The sequence below is a fragment of the Xiphophorus maculatus genome, chromosome 5 (assembly GCF_002775205.1).
Source record: "Xiphophorus maculatus strain JP 163 A chromosome 5, X_maculatus-5.0-male, whole genome shotgun sequence".
Classification (NCBI taxonomy): Eukaryota; Metazoa; Chordata; class Actinopteri; order Cyprinodontiformes; family Poeciliidae; genus Xiphophorus; species Xiphophorus maculatus.
In genome coordinates, this window is record NC_036447.1 from 29189945 (window position 1) to 29208305 (window position 18361).

The window sequence follows — 18361 nt, forward strand, 5'->3', positions numbered from 1 at the left end:
TGTTTTGTTTGTTTGTTTTTTTTTTTTTTGCTGTTTTTTTGCCAGGCAGTTTTACATGAACTGAACAAAATAAAAACACCTGCAACAAATCTGATTTCTCAAACCAGATCATAAATTAAAAACAGACGGAGAAAACAACAGGAGGAGATAGAGCAAGATTGTTTTCTTTCTTTCTTTTCTTTTTTCTTTTTTTAATATACAGTGTTATACCACTTTCACAGTTCAGCTGGAGCTGTGACTCTGGGAGGTTTTGAGACGACTTGTTTTGGCTACAAGGTGTTTTGTCCATGTTTGTTTCGGTGGAACACCGAGACGCGCCGCGGCCCGACCTGCCAGCTGATGCTTGATGGTGGTCTCCTCTGTTGCTTCAGACACCTGTGGAGGGGCAAAAGAAAAAACCCCAAAAAAAAACAGTCTCTCACACAGACATATGGGCCATTCTCTCATTCACAAGTTAAAATCAGTACATCTGTTAGTTTGATTTCTTTTTAACCTTTTTTTTTCTTTTTTAAGCCAGTCCACGCAGCATTTCGACATTTTTCCCAAAGAACAGGCTGGAGAAGCGTTGTCCCGAGGAATGTGATAACAAGCTGCCAGCTAACACGCTTTAACACACACACACACACACACAGACACAAACACACACTCGCACATTCTCTAACAGTGTTACAATTCCCCCTTGTTTGTGTCTCCTGTCAGTTTCTGTCGGACGCGCTCCCTCCTCATAGCCTCAAACGCAGAGGCACGTTTGGCTCAAGTTTCAGTGGCAAAAAAAAACACAAAAAAAACAACAACAAAACAAAAAAAACAAATGCAAAAAAAAAAAAAAAGGTCGGAGGATGGTGATCACGTCACGTCGCGTTTCTGGTTTAAGTCCGTTTAAGTCCAAACGTACAGAGTCCTGTGAGGAATTTCGCCTGTGGACTAAAACGTCACAGCAAGTAGAAGCTCCGTTCTCTGGTTCCGGTTCCTCTAGCAGCATTAGATTCAGTTTGGCCACTCCGGGGGGCGGGGTCAGGGCAGGGTGGGGTCAGGGGGTCAGGGTCAGTGGATAGTACAGGTGTTTGTCCTCAGCCCTCCAGCTTCTGAGGAAGCCCCCTCCCCCCAGAGCTGATCAGCACTGACGGTAACAGAGACCGGACTGGACCGGACCGGACCGGACCGGATTCCTCCTCTAATACTGAAATTTTGCATGAAGCATAAAACCAACAACAACAACAAAAAAAAAAACCTCTTCAGATCCTGAAATTCACAGTTGTGTTTATGTGGAGAAATCAGAGTCCAGAAACCCGAGTGCAGAGAACGGAAACAGAGTGACGGAAATGGACCGGACCACCCCGACACCCCCTCACCACCACGTCCAGCAGCTCTTTGGGAGGAACTGTGAGGGGAAGTCAGTCATCATGGCCGTGTGATGACTGTATGCACGCGCTCTGATATGAGGGAGGGGGTGAATGGGTGGGTAGGGGAGTTTTAAAAAATAATATCTCTCTGTACATCTGAAAATCTGTCTGACTCGAGCGAAAGCGGGTCTTCTGTGCGAAGCTGGCTGGTTCAGGAGAGTTCGCTCCGTTTCTCCCTCCAGATCACCTTCAGCAGGAGGGGTCGGGGGTCAGAGGGGACTGGACTCTTAGGAACTGAGTTTGTCCGTAGCAGGAACTCAAACGGTAGACGCGGACAGCGTCGGGCTTTTGTAATTGCAGACTCTCTGAGTGTAGGTGAAGAGTTTTTGGGTCTCAGGGCTCCCGTCCCCCTCCTCCTCTCTCTCTCTTTCTCTCTGCAGGTCGCTCTCTTCGTCCTTCCACGGCGTGTTCCCCCACACCACTTCCTGTCACTTCATGTCCACGTCAAAGTCCAGCACCAGTAGCTTGGTCTCCTCCGTGCCGTTGCGGCTGCCCACGGCGCACACCAGCTTGGTGTTGGACGCCCGGATGCGCCACACCACGCCGCCGCTGCCGCCGCTCTCCAGGGTCACCAGGTTCCGGATAAACTCGCCCGTCTTCAGGTCCCACAGCTTGACCGTGCCGTCGTCGGAGCTGGTGATGACAAAGTTCTTGTTGAACTGGAGGCACGTCACGGCACTCTGGTGCTTGTGTGGACCTGGACCCAGACAGACAGAGAGAGGACGGTTAGGAGAAGAAAGGATGAGGAATTTGTTTGGTGGCGTTTCGGCTTCAGCGCACAAACTCCACCGGATAAGAAAAACCAAGAGAAACCGTCAAACAATACACCAAGAAAACAACAGTAGTTGTGAAAATATGACTTTAAAATACTTCTGTTAGTTTATAAATCACTGAACTGTTGTATCAGCCTTCCAAACCTTCTCAGCTCTCCTGGTTCTGTTTCTGCTCTGCATCCCCAGAACCAGAACCAAACATGGAGAAGCAGCATTCAGCTTCTATGCACCGCTAATCTGGAATAAACTTCCAGAGAGCTGCAAAACAGCCGAAACACCGAGCTCCTTTAAATTGATGCTAAAACCCCACCTGAACAGATTTAATGGCACTCGTCAAAACGTAATGTTTGTTACTGGTTTCACAGTTGGTCACCGTCTGACATGTTTATGATTTTTTAAAATGTTTTCATGATGTAAATCACTTTGTACTGCCTTGTTGCTGAAATGTGATTGAATATTTTTGCAACAGTAGATTTTTAGTTTATTTTGAAACAGTTTGACATCATTTATGTTTTAGGATGAATATTCAAAGTGCATGTTTGTCAATTTTTTGCCATCCGACTGGCCTTTCTGAGATGCCAGAGTTTTGATCCAACTTTTTTAATTTAAATATTTTTCTATGAATAACCTTGACCCACTGCACTGTCCAGCTGCTCTGTGCTTCCTGCCAGAAGACGGAAAGGAAATGAGGAAATACGTACTGAAATATTAAACCTCCTCTGCTCAGTTCTGGTCTGATGCAGCGAGAGAACGGCTCACCGACAACTTCTGTTTTTATTTTTGTCCTTCTCATTTTAGTTTTTAGTGACAACTAAAATTAGATTTTCCAGCACGTCAATTAATTCCTCCAAACTTGTGAACTGGTAACGGTCGTTCCTTCAACGGGAGGCGGAGCTCGGCTCAGAGTGACCTGTGCAAAGCGAGTCTGTGTGAAAGTCTGTGTGAAAGCGAACATCTGAAAACCGCGTTCCTGTCATGTTGGACAATTTGATTCTACAACATGATCACGTCTGCTGACCTGAAGAGAACTAGATTAACAAGCCAAGTTATAGTCCATGTGATCAGAGCCAAAGGCTGCGTCTGGTGAAGTTTCCACTGCCGTTTCATTTCACATTAGTCTGTCTGGATCAGCGAGGTTTATCACCTCCTATAAAGATTTACTGCAAAAATTACTATTTAAAAAACTGGTTTTTTGGGGGTTTTTTTTTTTACCACTGAAGGTCCTGAAAAGTTTAGCTGGGACAGATCAGGAAGACTGAACATGCAATCAAAGCTGCTGCTAATGTAAGGATGGGTGGATGGATGGAAATGCTGATGATATCATTTAGTTAAAAATAATAATAAATTTAAAGGGGCAGTATTAGGGGCTTTCCAGCCACATAGTGCCATTATAGCACAACCAAATAACTTTGTAACCTTCAGTTGTTATAACACATGTATAATACTATATAGCAGTATATATCAAGTATGACTTAAAAGACATTTTACTTTGTAATTTAAGGTCTTGAAATTGGGCTTCTGTCTCTTTAAGAAACTCTTGCTCTTTCTGAAGCTCCGCCTTCAAGAAGTCATCACAACATGGCTCCTCTATTAACCTCTATTAACAACATTTTTACCATCGTTGCACTGAGTAGCAGCTCCTATAATGAGCCCAACAGATGCAGTTCCGTCAGGTGTTTGCTAATCGCTGCTGGCTAGTCTGAAGGAGCTGAGTGGGGGGAGTCACGGAGGAGGGCTGCTCTGTGAGGCAGAAGCCCAGTAGTTTGGAAACTGTAGCTATAAGGAGGAGCTTCATCCTTGAAGGCTGTGCTAGGTCCATCCAGGTGTTTTGCAGAGTTTCATGGTTACCATGGAGATTAAAGAATTGCTCAAACATGCATGAAGGAATCAAGGCAACACTCCAAGTATGTTCATGAGAAATAAACATACTTGGAATAACATATAATGTGTGAGAATAACATAACAGGATGTAAAGCTAAAAAAAAAAAAAGCTAAAGAATATTTCCGTGTGAGGATGAATTCTCAGGTTTGGGTCCCCTCCCTCAGAACCGATCCCCGCTCCCACCACCATGTTGGCCTCCTTTCTGACACAACAAAGCAGCCTACTTCATCAGAACCTTCATCCTGGTCCAGTGACAGCGATGACCTTGTTGTTTCACTATGGTCTGATCAGAACACACTAATGACCGGCAGGAATCATCATGACCTCATTATTTGACCTACAAAGATCTGTAGCCCCTTCCTGCTGGACCCCTCTCCTCCCCAGTCTCGTCTCTTCAGGCTCTCACTGGGGCATCTTTTTGTTCAGATGCTGTTCTGGCATGAGGGGGGCCAGCTCACTGGGCTGCAGGCTGCTAATGAGGGCATTTAGAGACAGGGGCACCAGTGACAGCCACGGGTATTCAGGAAAAGGACATTGGTCTTCCAGTGAGACACTAAGTCCTGGTAATGGAGATAAAACTATTCAAATGGACACAAAGGACACAAGGAGCTAAGCAGCAAGAGGAAGAAAAGAAGAACCAGGATCTCAGCACACAGCAGGAGGATCTGTAACAGCACTGATGCAACTCAAGTCCTCAAAACGATGCTAGCGCCTGGTTGGTCCACATCAACTTCAAAAGTTTTCTTTTCTCAAACAACAAAATGTTAGGTTGCATCAGAGGACTTGGTGCAGCGCTACCAGAGGCGAGGAGGAGAACAGGTTTTCCAAGGGTTTGGTTCATTTGACTCAGTGCAGTGTCAGTGACTGTGAACTGCAGCAGCTGAAAATGCAACAAATGTTGCAACTTTGGTCCACAATCAAACTGACTTTAGCCCCACCATCATTAGCTTTTACACAATATGATGGCTGTTTATTATGCTTCAATATTAGTAGGAGGTGAAGTGTGAAAGGAACAGAAAATATGTCACGGTATCAGTGTTTGCTAGAATACACTGCAGAATAAATAGAAAATTTATCACTATCACGATTTCTTTGCAAGGTTGCTACTGGACACGCTTGCAAAACACATCGGCTAAATATATAAAAGCAACACATTTGTAGTGGGCATTCAATAATACACAGTCAAAGTCAGAATTATTCATACCCCCAGCATCTTTAGGTTTAAAGTAATCCTTTAATTTTACCAACATGTTTCTGGCTGGAAGCAGCGTTAGTGTTTGGCAGCCATGCTCCTCCATTATGTCTGACAGACATGATGCTGGTGATGCCAACATGGACGTGACAGCAGCAGCTGTTTGCTACTGTCTGCATAATGATATCTAATAATCCTTTAACTAGCAGCTGATCAACAAGTTCTCGCTGCTTCCAGCAATCACCTGTTTCCCATGGCAACACAGTTCTGATTCTTCTGACCCGGGGTCAGCTGCAGTCCACGTACCGTACCACGTGTTTACAACTTGTGTGGTTTTATTAGTAGATGTGAATTATTAAATACTCATCAATAATTTCTGCCGTACAGCAAAGTTTTTCACAGAAGTGCGGATGTCCACATTTTCATAAATAATAGAACAATCATCTTTAGATTGTCCTGAAGAAAATAGCTAAGCAGGTGTTCCTATCTCAGGTGAACAAACAGAAGATCTATCAACTCCAAGGCTTAGATAAGTTACTTCCATCCCTGGTGCTTGTAATCTTTTATTTGTGCCATTAAAGCTGCAGTATGACACTTTTACAAAAATACGTTTTTTGCCTCATATTTTTGAAAACTGGTACCATGTTGTGATAGTACGATATGAGAAATATAATCCTCCACCTCTTCACAGAGCTACTGTTGCCATCTGAGGAAATCCATTGCTCTGGGTCAAAAACAACCAATCAGTGCGAGGAGGAGGCTCTTAGCTTAGGTCTTAGGTCAATCAATTTTGTGAACACACTGCTAAATGTGCAAATGGTGGAAAAACAACTTACCACCACAGAAAACTGTGTACCGCCACCATTAGTGGTCATACTAACTAGCCTTAGCGTTGGTAGCAGGCTATATTGTGGTGAAATAGCTGGAAAGAGCCAGTGGGAGAGGGTGAGGATGAGAGTGATTGACAGCACTAAGACCCTCCTCCTGGCTCTGATTGGCTGTTTCTGACTGAGTGGTGTGTTTCTCCAATTAGTGCTGGAGCTCGATTTTTTTTTTTCACAGATTATCTCTCTTATGATACCACGACATAATGATAAGTTTAACAAATATGTAAACAAAAATGATCATTTTTTTTTTTTAAATAAAAGTTATATGAGCGAAGGCAGCAGCTGTGTGTGTTCACCTTGCAAGGTTTGGAGACACTGGCCCGTCTTGATGTCCCAGATCTTGACTGTGGAGTCTGCGTTGCCTGAGACCAGGATGTTGTCTTTCAGCTCCATGCCGCTGGTGAGGGACTGGTGACCCGTCAGGGTGTGGATGCAGTTCCCCGTCTCCACGTCCCAGACCCTGATGGACGTGTCCAGGGAGCCGCTCACGACGTGGATCCCGTCAAACTGGGAGAATCAAAACGATCGCTTTAAATATATTCAGGCAGGGTAACTGGAGCTGGCAGCTGATTGCAAAAAACCCCCCAAAAACATTTAGCTGACGCAGCATTCTCGCTTACAAACTTTTGATTAAACTCATTGAAAGGGATCGAATTTTATTGATCTGCCGGAGCTCATCTTTTTTGTCTATTTGTCCAGTAGGAGAGCATGGTTACTGCCTAACAAAGAGGAGGAGGCGCAAAATCCATCCATTAGCAGAGTAAACAGACTGATCATTACTCGCTGGAGAACATCTTGAAGACAGAAAACCGCTTTCATTTCTACAAAATTTAAAAACTACACATGGCAAATTAAATCAACATAACTGAGTTCCAAACATGGCTGAAGTTCTCCACCAACTTCTTCATAACAAACCAAACAGGTGACAAATGTTTGTGCTATGTTTATGCAGCAATTATTTTTGTTCGCAAAAATAAATTGAATGGATTTTTCCATTTTCCTTATAATGGGAAAATCAGCTTAAAGATTTTTCCAGAAGTCCTGAAAGGACATGTGGGAACTTTCTCCACATTTCAAACTAATTTTGTGTCAATCAACTGCTATAAATTTTATAGCTGCACAAATAGAAAAAAAAATTAATAAATGACCTTTGGAAACATTTATTAATATCTTTAAAATGATAGCAGAACAAACAAATATTGTTGCTGCACAAACCACAAGTAACGTAGCATATTTACCAGTTGATTTGGCAAATGTCAAGAGCTTGGTCCACTTTTCATGATGTCTGGAAAGATTTATTAATCTTTCAAATGAAATGCGGCACAAACACATCTTTTCTGCAGCGCAAACATTTGACACCAATTTTGCTGGATTTGAAGAAAGTGAGGAGGAACATTCCTCAGATCACACAAAATGGGTGACAAAGGTTTGTGCAGCAAAAAATTTTGCTTGTACTGCATTTCAATTTAAAGATTTTTTTTTTTAAATAATGAGGATTCATCTGAAAACCTGGTATGAGTTTATGGGGCAGGAGTTCATAAGTTTCTTACTTCTTCCTGCTCCTTTTAGAGCATGTTAAGATTATTGTGGTACAAAATAACTGTCTTTTGCATTCCTTGTTCATGTCTGTTATTTTATTCTGTCATCCTCAAACTAAAATAAATAATTAAATGAATAAAAATTTTAAAAAACATATTAACAAAAGTTTCCAGAGGTCACAAAAGGTCAACCAGCCAGTCCAAATTTGCAAAATTCAACAAAATGTGATGTTAATGAACTGTGCTACATATGTGCAGCAACAATTTTCATTTGTGCCAATGTCATTTTAACGATTTTACATGTTTCCAGAAGTCACAAAAGGTCAAGCCTTCCCAAATTCTCTTTGGTGAACTTTAAACAGCACACAAAGCGTGAGGAAGACACACGCCACCTAGAGGCGGCGCCTGCAGCTTACTCGGCTCACCTGTAAGGAGTACACTCTGTTGGTGTGGCCCTGCAGCGTGTGGAGGCAGGTCTCTGTCTCTGGGTCCCACACTTTGACCATGAAGTCGTAGGCCCCGCTGACCACCCGCCGCCCGTCGTACTGGACGCATCGCACCGCCGCCACGTGGCCCATGAGGACGTGTAAACACTGACCCGTCTCGATGTCCCAGACACGAAGCGTGGCGTCACGAGAGCCACTGACCACCCTGCGGATCAACCGCAAACAGACGTGGCAATTCAGTCGCAGTAGCAAAATTCTGTTTAAATTGCTTCAGAATTATTCACATTATTTCAGTGGTGCCCAAAGTCGGTCCTGGAGGGCCGGAATCCTGCATGTTTCAGTTCTCTCCCTGGTTTAACACACCTGGATCAAATGATGGCTCATTAGAGGCCTAAGAAGAACATTGACCTGCTGAAAAGGTTGTTACTACCAACCAGGGAGAGAATAAAACATGCAGGATGCCGGCCCTCCAGGACCCACTGTGGGCAGCCCTGCATTAGATGTTCATGTAGTTCAAAAATAGTAACTTGTTTTATATCGTGATATACATCGATATCGACATATCGTCACCTAACTAAAATATCACCACCTCTTTGTTTCAAAAAAAAAAAAAGCATTTTTTTAGGCAAAAAAATCTAATAAAATAAAAAATCACTTGTCAGAAAGTCATTATTTTAGGAAGGTGGCAATATGAAAACTTTTATTTTGACAAGATTTTTTTCCATATCCACCCAGGCCTGACAATGATTTTATAAAATTCAACATTCTCCATCGGTCGTCAGTTAAACAGCGGTAGCTGTCCTAAAAGTAAAAAAAAACCCCAACACTTTCTGTCCCTCATCCTGCAACATTCATGTTCACACTTGAAAGTACAGAATGTGCTCCTTAGCTCAAACGGCCGCCTCGAGCCACGTCTTGACGACAGACGGCAATATGATCGTAGGTTAGGAAGAAGACGGGTTTCAAAGAGTCTGGTCGCCGCCCATCACGGCTTCACCTCGATCAGCCGTGAACTGAACACCGCAGACAAACACCAACAGACCTTCCGGAGCATCTCGTAAATCGCTTGGATAGAAAATATTACAGCAATAACTACAAAGCTCACACTCTTTATTTAGTCAACGCCTCGCAGCGTTTAAAAGATGGAAATCACTGACATGTTCTTTCCACCCGGTGAGTAATCAAATACTACACACACACACACACAAAAAAAAAACTCAGCTGTGCCCTGAGGCAAAAAGAGCACTTCTGAATCTCCAGAGTGCTACAGCGTGAACAAGTGAGCAGCAGTTCACTTAAGACGCCTCACAGGCTCCGTTTATTCGCTGTGAAAGCACGAGCTGCCTGTTGCAGAGGCAGGAGAACTGCTACAGGCCTCTGCTCCAGAGCTGCTGTTGCTCTTTCTGCCTGATTGCTCTGCCGGTCGTTAATCACGAGGAACGGGAATAAACAACTAAAGGCTCGTTTTTGTTTTTTTTTTACATTTGGCACTAAACAGGTATCAACCGTGATGAGCTTAGTATGTAGATAAAGACATGATGGCTGCAGGAGTACATTTAGCCTGCATTTTAATAAATCATACTAAACCAGAAAATCAGATTTATTAAAATATTTGTGAACTGAACATAACTTTTTTTTTTTTGCTCTATGTTGTTACACTGCATGAACTGTAGGGACGCACTGATTCCGCTTTGTCACTTCCGATATCGATACAGATATCTGAGGTCCAGTATCAGCCAAAATCAATTTGATACAAAAAAAATTTAACTGACTTAAAACAGTTCATTCCTTTTTTTTTTAAACACAGACATAAATGTACTGAAATACTAATTTATTTGATAACTCTGCACCAGTACAACATACTTAGATGCACCAATAGCTTCACACACTTGGTCAAACACTGAAAGACAACTCTAATTTGTTCAGTCGGTGCTGTAATGAGTAGAACAGATCAAATTGTGACCCTAAAAATTGGAATCGGATCGAATCGTTATACACTGGAAGATTCACATCTCTATTGGTCACACATGTAAAAAATAAACTGCGACAAACTTTATTTTAAATTATTCATAAAGTGCACTTAGGAATTATAAACATAATGTATAATAAATCATAAAGCACGACGTTGCTCAAAGGACAAAGGGTGGAATTAGACTAAATAGATCTGCTCTTATGGATCTGCCACATTGTCACAGAAAACCAAACTAGAATGGTTTTCGATATTGACACCGATACGGATATTAAAATTGGATCGGTGGATTTATAAAGGACTCAGTTCCTATTAGAAAACGGTCACAAGACATTCTCCTGAAGCAAAGCAGTGACAGGCTGATGGGCAGAGCGGCTTCCTACCTTTTCTCATGTAGGTGCATGCAGCGTACTGTTGAGGTATGCCCGTAGAGGGTGTGGATACATTCTCCCGTCTCTGCATTCCAGACCTTGAGCGTGCGATCGGTGGAGCCGCTGATGATGATGTTGTCTCGCATCTGGGACGACCACACGCCCCCGGTGTGGCCCACCAACGTTCGTAAACACTGTGGGAGGTGGGGAGGGGCACACAGAGACAGAGTCAGGACTCCTCGCCGCCTCCCGGAGGACCGGCTCCCCGGTCTGCATTTACACACACCAGCATCAGGTTCACAACTGGAAATCTCATTTGGAATTTCATTTGCCGTCAACCTCATGTTGCCTTCGGGGGAGGGGAGGGAAAAAGAAAGAAACATTCAATTTCTGTGACCCTTTATTGGAAGAAAGACCTGCTGCACACCGCTTCTGCTCACGGGCAAAATAACCCGTTCCTCAGCCAGCTGCTAGAATCGCTTTCACTTATCTGTTTGAAAGGCAGACAATTCATTGTTGTTGAGAAAGGGGTTGACAGCCGTCCTCAATAAAACACATCCATTCATCCTCATTAGGGATGCCTGATTAGCTATTGATTACAGCAGCTATGGAAATCTTTCTGATCAATTGAATTTGCGTCTCTGCAGTTTGTCCCATGTTTGGGTCGATTTAATTATCCTAAATGCATTAAGGTGAAAGTCTCTGGCGATGGGGTTTGGGGGGTGGGAGGGAGCAGCTGTGGTTCTCTGCGCATCAGGCTGAAGCTTGTCGCTCCGCTGTAGAACATGTGACCTCTGACTGTGCCTGATAAGCTCCAGCTGAAGGGAACATCAGCGCAGACGGAGGAGTGAAAATGAAGCGGCAGACTTTCCTTCTCCCGTGAGGGACAGAGGACCTTCACTGACCGCTGTACGCCACCGTAACGTCCAGTTACAATATCTTATCTTGCTTCATTGGAGGCACTTTCTGCACTTCAAACAAGCTGCATCCAAACAAACACCTCTCCAACATTCTTTATGTTTTGCTTTTTTTTTTCATAAATTGCTCACATCAAGCTGAGGTTCTTAAAAAGGTTTTCTCTACCCAGGCATTTTAAAGGGGAAGTGTTATGCTGTTTCCCTCTAGATAGAATAATTTTATAGAACTATCAAGTAACTATGTTATTACCCTCAGTTGTTATAAAACTTTTGTATCAAACATAAATTAAAAGAAATAAGACTTCGTAATTTAATGCCTTGAAATTGGGCGCTTGTCTCTTTAAGAAGCTCCTGCTCTTTCTGAAACTCCACCTTCAGGAAGTCACCACAACATCTCTCCCCTGTTAACCCATTTAAAACATTTTTAACCAGAGTTGCACTGAGACGTAGCTCATATAATGAGCTCAGCAGATGCAAAGTTCCACGAGGAACTGCTAATTGCTGTTGGCTAGTCTGAAGGCGCTGAATGGGAAGGTGGAGCTTTGTCATTGAAGGTTGGGCTAGATCCATCCAGGCATTCTAGACAGCTGAATGGTTGCATTCAGCAATTCGATTTTACATAATACCGCCCCTTTAAGGAGTTGCTTGGTTTCATGTTAAAGTCACTCCATTAACAAATAACCCATTCAGACAAAGCAAATCCTAAACAGGAGACATGAACACTACTGAAGTCCATACATGACAGACAACTCTCTAAAGAGACATTTTTAATCTGGCTCTTTGTTCCCATCAGTTGGTATCAACTTTGCTTTCCATTTCATTTGTTAAGTCAATAAAAAAAATGGCCAAAGATACCACAGACGTGTGAGAAGGCTGGAATCTAACACCCAACCTTCCAACTTAAAGCCTACTTGAGGCATAATAAAGCTGTTTTAAAACTGCAGGGTATGAGGAGCGTGTCTGTAGAGCAGTAGACTGCAGGCCAGGCCTCCTCAGCAGAAACACGGTTAATTAACCAGCCAACATCAGCAGCATGCCAATAAGCATGCTTATTGTAAAAGTACTGAAATATTTATCAAGATTTTATTTGACATTTTAGCTCAAGTTTATGAATTAAACAGTAGTTGTAACCAGTAACAAATGATTTTTGCAGCAGTTAGAATAACTTCTATTTTTAATGAAGCCACAAATATTAGGTGTAAAATAACAGCCTTTGAACTGATACTTTACTGAATATTATCCCATCATGAGAATCTAAATACTACTTCCTAGCCGTCACAGTTGGTTTGATACTTTTGCACAGTACAGTTTACTATTTAAATGCCTAAAAATCCGTATAATAAAATCCCTCCAAATTACATTTTTGACAAATAGATTCTACAATTTTGGGTTTGATACTGAGAGGGCTGCACCTTTATGTAATTTGCGGTGGACACATGCGGATCCAGGATTCATCGGTGAATTAATGGTTCAGAAGGAAGCTCAGAGAACAAGAATCCGTGTGATTAGAGCCCCTCAAACACTGCGTGGGAAGAGACTGCGTCTGAGATGAACGTCTCCGCAATCCAACGTTAAACAAGCCTCTCCCTGAGAATGAAGGAAGATTAAGATCAAATTCTTCACTCAAACTGTGAACGCCCGCTTTAAAGACGCAGCTGCTGTTGCAGATCTACAGAAGAGGGTCAATTGTGTTTCTGCGTTAATTATCAATAAAGAAATGAAGCTTTTATAATCGTTGTGGGGAGTATAATAAGGGTAAACAGAGCCAAATGTATGTTGAGCAAAGATTAACCCTGTAAGTCTGTGCTGTAATATTACGTCTCAGTGTCAAACAAAAAAAAAAAAAAACCCGCCATAAATGTTGACTTTTCTCCTGGTTTTTACCCAAATTTAAAGATGGAACTCTATTATTCAGTCTGTGGTGCTACTGGATGGGAAATCTGCAATAAGCAGTAAATCTGTTTAATCGCATGATAAATTAAAACCACCTTAATCATTTCCATTTGCATAATTTGTCGGTTTTCTCTTTCTACCAAAAACCGATTGACTAAAGTGTTGGTTTTTTTGAAAGACAATTTTGTTTAATAAAACAAAATCATTTCATTTGCTGTTTCTGTTGTTTTGTTTATTTATTTTGCATATTTAAAATGTCTTATAATTGCATTACCGTGTCATTGCCATTATATCACATGAAAATGTTCTCACAACAACGATATTATCGTTTATCGCAATAACTTCTGGGACAATTTAGCTCCCAGCAAACGTCCTGATAGGCCTAAATCTACATAATACTTAGAGCATATTTTTTGTGCAACCCTTGTACAAAATGCTAAATAATTTTATTATATAAGATTACATTTTCATGACACATCACAAAACAAAGTCTGAAAACACATTTTTGTCTCAAAAATACTCGTAATCATCCATCTACATGGTTGAACTTTTTTCTTTTCCCGTACGTTTTCTATATTCAGGTGTTCCTGGGTTTCATAACAGCCACAGGTGAAGAAGATTCTACATATTTACAACCAAACGCCACATCATTCAAAGATTATTGAGGATTACTGTTTCATCTTCATACCAGACAGCCTGAAACAAGAACGACAGGAGAAAGAGGTTAGAAATGTTACGCGTCAGTCTCAGGGGGTGGAAAAGCCTCAAAGCCAAAATTACAAACACATAAAAGAAACACGCTCCAACACGTGGAAGCTGAATAAATGTTTTTCCTGCTCTGCCTCCAGGACACTGAAAGATCCAGAAACGCCAACGAGCTGTTAAAGCTGTCTAGGAGACATGTTTCACCTTCACGTCTTATCGTCACATCAAATAAAAGAGTTTACATGTTTCATTGGGGACGACTAGAGTTAATTATTCCTCCTCATATATTGGGTACAGTCATGAAATGTATAAAATGCTTTGAAAAAAAAATCCTTATCCAAACAAAGATGAAATGTTTTTTCTCTAAAAACAATCAATAACAATCAATACTGACATCTAGCTTCCTGTATGCCATTATTTCCAGCCATTCTTGCATTAGTTTGGTGTGGAGTGCTTTAGACAGTAACAATATTGTGCAATAAAAACATGAGTACATGAGTATGTTTCAACATAGAGCAGTGGTCATCATACCTGACTGAGCCTGAGATTGTTCACTACAGGAAACAGTAAGCTAATGCTAAGGCAACACCCCTCCTGTTGGACGAGATGTTGAGGATTTGACGAAATGTACTTGCATAGTTTTTCTGATATACAGGACAATGCCTCCTCTGATCAAAGTTTTCCAAGGGTCATAAGCAACAAACATGCAGCCAGGCAGGAATCCTGCTCTGCATGTCTTTTCATCTGTTTATGGTTTTCATGTTGGGGGTTCACCTTCAGGATTCTGGGCGTGAGGATGTAGCTGGCCAGAGGGGTGTCTAGGATTATCTTTCTCTCTCTGTCTCCCTCCTGAATGTTTGGATATTTCTTTACGACAACTGTATAAAGATGTTATTGGGACTTAAATGATTTAATTGGGCATCTTTTCAACTGTTGAAGATGAGCAACAGAGTGAAGAATAAACCTTTCTCTGTATGAAATGGGGTAATTTTTCTTTGGAACTAAAGTTTAGATTTTCTTTTGTTAGTTATTTACAACTTAGTGGAGATTCCTCCTGAAAACTTGATACTCTGGTGTTACGGGTGCTAGGGCAGTCATCCAGCAGCCTACTGTGTTTTTGAGCTAAGAATGTTTAAAGTTAACAAAAAATGTGAAAATGTAACTTGGTATTTATGTGTTATTAGAAGATATTACCAACAATACCTAAACAGCAAATATAAAAAACATTTAATCCTTTTTCCATGATTTGTCACGTTCTTTGCTAAAGTTGTTAGCTTGCAGACCATTAAAGACAGGAAGTGATCAGAGTTCCAATGAATAAAACCCCCCCCAAAAAAACACCTGACCTCAGTCTTCCTCTGTGTTCACATACTGACCGTACTATGTTGCCATTGTGCTTCCAACAGTTCTACTAAAGAGACTTTATTCCATCTCTGCTTACTGATGCATAAAAGAACCTATAATAAATAGACAAACAATGTTTAACCTGTTGGGGACACAAGTGAAGCCCGATGGGAAACTCTACTTACTATGCATTATATTTTCAATGAAATCAATAACCTGCTCCAAACATTGAAATGAAACAACAATGACTCTGTATAAATTCCCCAATCTTAAATTCTTATCAGTGATAGCCTCAGAAGGAGCAAGCTGAAACGTTTGTCTTGTTGATGGAAAGAACAGGGTAAAGCGCGGATCACTGCAGCTCCCCAGCGGACACGCCCCCTCTTCCCTGGGTGCAACATCAGTCCACCGGTCTGCCATCTTAAATCTGCGTGACAGCCGCGCCTGCTGCTGACAGGCACCCCAAGGACAAGCTGTGCTCTGTTAAACACAAGGCAGCCACCTTTGAAGCGCTGAGATGTGTGTGCACCTGTTGGTGTGTGTGGACGGGAGACTGACAGCTCCAGCCCGAGACAAAAGGTTCCTCCACCGAAGACAGCATCTTTAAACACCTCCACGGGAACAAGTTAGCAGAAAAACTACTTTCATGAAGACAAATACAAGGCAGTTTTGTTTACTAGCTGTTTTTTTCCCCCTTTATACTCACAAATATTGAGATAATAAGAGTTAATTTTCTGATTGTCTCTCAGCGTGCGTTCGATTCAAGCGTTTCATCCAAAAATATAATTCAAGGAGGGAACAAATGGAGCAAAAAAAAACATAATAATGAGCAGGATTTAGCTGCACTAATTTGTTGAAAATATTAACATTTAGATCACGTTTCTAACTCGCTCATCTTTGATAGGAGCAGGATTTCACATAGATGGGTTTAATAACTATAATATAATATTTAGAGACCTGCTGGCTCTCAGGGTCAACAGCTCTTGATTTCTTCATCACAGGCCAACTCTTCCCCAGTCCTGTTTTAATTCAATTCAATTCAAAAATACTCTATTGATCCCAAAGGGAAATTAAACGTTGCTGTAACTCATTTCAAGAGTTGTTGTAGATGGTGATGGAAGAAACGCTAGAGAACAACTTTACTGTTGCTCCTCTCATATCATACATCAGAAGGATTTTTGGTAGAAGCAAAAATTGACATTCGCAAATTTAAACTTTAGGAAAATGTGGAGACCAAAAATCAGGCTGACTGCGCTGGTTAAACATGTAAAAATAAAGTGCAACAAATCTTTTTTTCAAATGATTTAGAAAGTGCAATTAGGGATTCTAAGTATGATGTAAAATAAAGAGCACTCAGAGCACAAAGCATAGAATTAGACTAAATAGATAGATCTGCCTTTATGGATTGGGCTCGTTGTCATCGATACCTGATCAAGAATTTTTGTCAATATCAGGACCGATACAGATTCTAATATCTGAATTTATATTAAACACGCCTGATTGCTCCACAGGTAACACTTGAAGGTGAAACCATATAACAGGTAATAACTAATAAAGGCTGGCAACAGAGAAGAAGAAGGAGGAATGAAGAGAGCTTGGACCCTTATAGGATTTTTACTTTGGTTTTATGAGCATCGACAGACGGTTCACTGAAAGGGTTGACTCAGCCTCACTGACTGTTCTTTCAGGAGCATTGAGGTGGGAGGTGGGAGTGTGAGGGGGTAGTGTGGTCTGACTGCAGCACCCAAACAAACAGATTCCAGCTTGTTTTTCTGCTGCAAGCAAACAATGGTGAGGCAGTTCAAACGCTGCAGGCGACGAGCCGGCCGGTCTCAATGAAGGTGGTTCATCCTGCTGCTGCGAATCACTGCACACTCCTACCCCCAACATGCAGCCGCTGAGCCCGTAACTCAGCAACCCGTCAGCTAGACGTTTGGGTTTTAGTGAAGCAGAGCCAAAGCCAGCTCCCTGCCCGTCGGATCACCTTGGTGAGATCGACTCAGATCAGCAAATGCTGTTACTGGTGGGTTTATAATTAACCATGGCCCCAGAGCCAACATTAGCATGTGTAAAGGAGAATCTTTGCATCCATAAAAAGCTTCCCCCACACCCTCACTATATGCCAAGAATGCCAAAAATCCATAACTGAGTGAAAATGCACAGCATAGATGCCTATAGGCACGTTGCATATTATTGTTTACATATGGAAATGCTGTGCAACGCTGGAGGGCAAAAAGACGATTCTTTTACTGCAAGAATTCTACTGGCGGTAGAACAATTCAGTTAACTAAATGAAACATGGAGATGTAGGTTATAATTTGGCGTCACAGCAAAGGGAAAAATAACACAGAAAAACCATTGAACAACTAAAAACCACCCATATTCTTATTTTTTCTTGTTCTCTGTCAACTAAGCTAAACACATACCTGTTGCTATAGCAATTAACTGACAACAGCTCCACTGCTGTATCAGGATTCAACACCAAAAAATACACAAACATTTCCCACACAGCCAGAGTTGTTGTGTAGATTGGTTATTTTTTCAAACTGAACCACAACACTCTGAATTCCACAGCACATCTACATGTTAAAGTTGTCAAAGTCAAGCTAGCGTACTTGTGATACTTCCCTCTCCATCTTTTTTTTTCTTAAATCTTACACCTGACCTGTGAAATGTGATAGTCTTGTATGCAGCAAAGCACCACACCCTTTTTACTTTTATATATCACATGTGTATTTAAGATTTAACTCGTCATATTGACGACTTGACAGTTAAAACCAATGCTAGTCATCATCAGTGAGCAGTTTTTTTGCCCTCCAGCAGAGAGCTGGAGGATGGGGTCTAACGCGCAAGGAGTCGCATTGCAACATGTCTATAAAGAACTCCACAAAGATGGTTCCCGAATACGGATGTAATATTGTGAAGAAAAAACAGAAGACATGTTCCAGTTGTGTGCTTAGATGATCATTATAGATTATTAGTTAAATTGAAGTACAACAAGGAGACATAAACACTGATCTGCAACCTCTCCACACCTCCAC

General features: G+C 41.7%; 1 protein-coding gene and 1 long non-coding RNA gene across 3 annotated transcripts in view; one reads left to right on the top strand and one right to left on the bottom strand.

Annotated features, from left to right (window-relative positions):
• Window positions 1–1831: 1831 nt before the first annotated feature.
• fbxw7 (F-box and WD repeat domain containing 7) overlaps window positions 1832–18361 on the bottom strand; it is a 62426-nt gene continuing 45896 nt past the window's right edge. For both annotated transcript variants that reach the window (XM_014472651.2, XM_023333735.1), the window contains exons 8-11: window positions 10474–10655; window positions 8101–8326; window positions 6434–6644; window positions 1832–2100 (exon numbers count right to left, since the gene is read on the bottom strand). In XM_014472651.2, coding sequence (XP_014328137.1) covers window positions 1832–2100; window positions 6434–6644; window positions 8101–8326; window positions 10474–10655 — 888 coding nt within the window. The remainder of the gene's footprint in view (window positions 2101–6433; window positions 6645–8100; window positions 8327–10473; window positions 10656–18361) is intronic.
• Window positions 8799–14474, top strand: LOC111608618. Its single transcript, XR_002752767.1, has 3 exons — window positions 8799–9294; window positions 13853–13994; window positions 14120–14474. It is a non-coding gene; the product is annotated as an uncharacterized LOC111608618 (long non-coding RNA).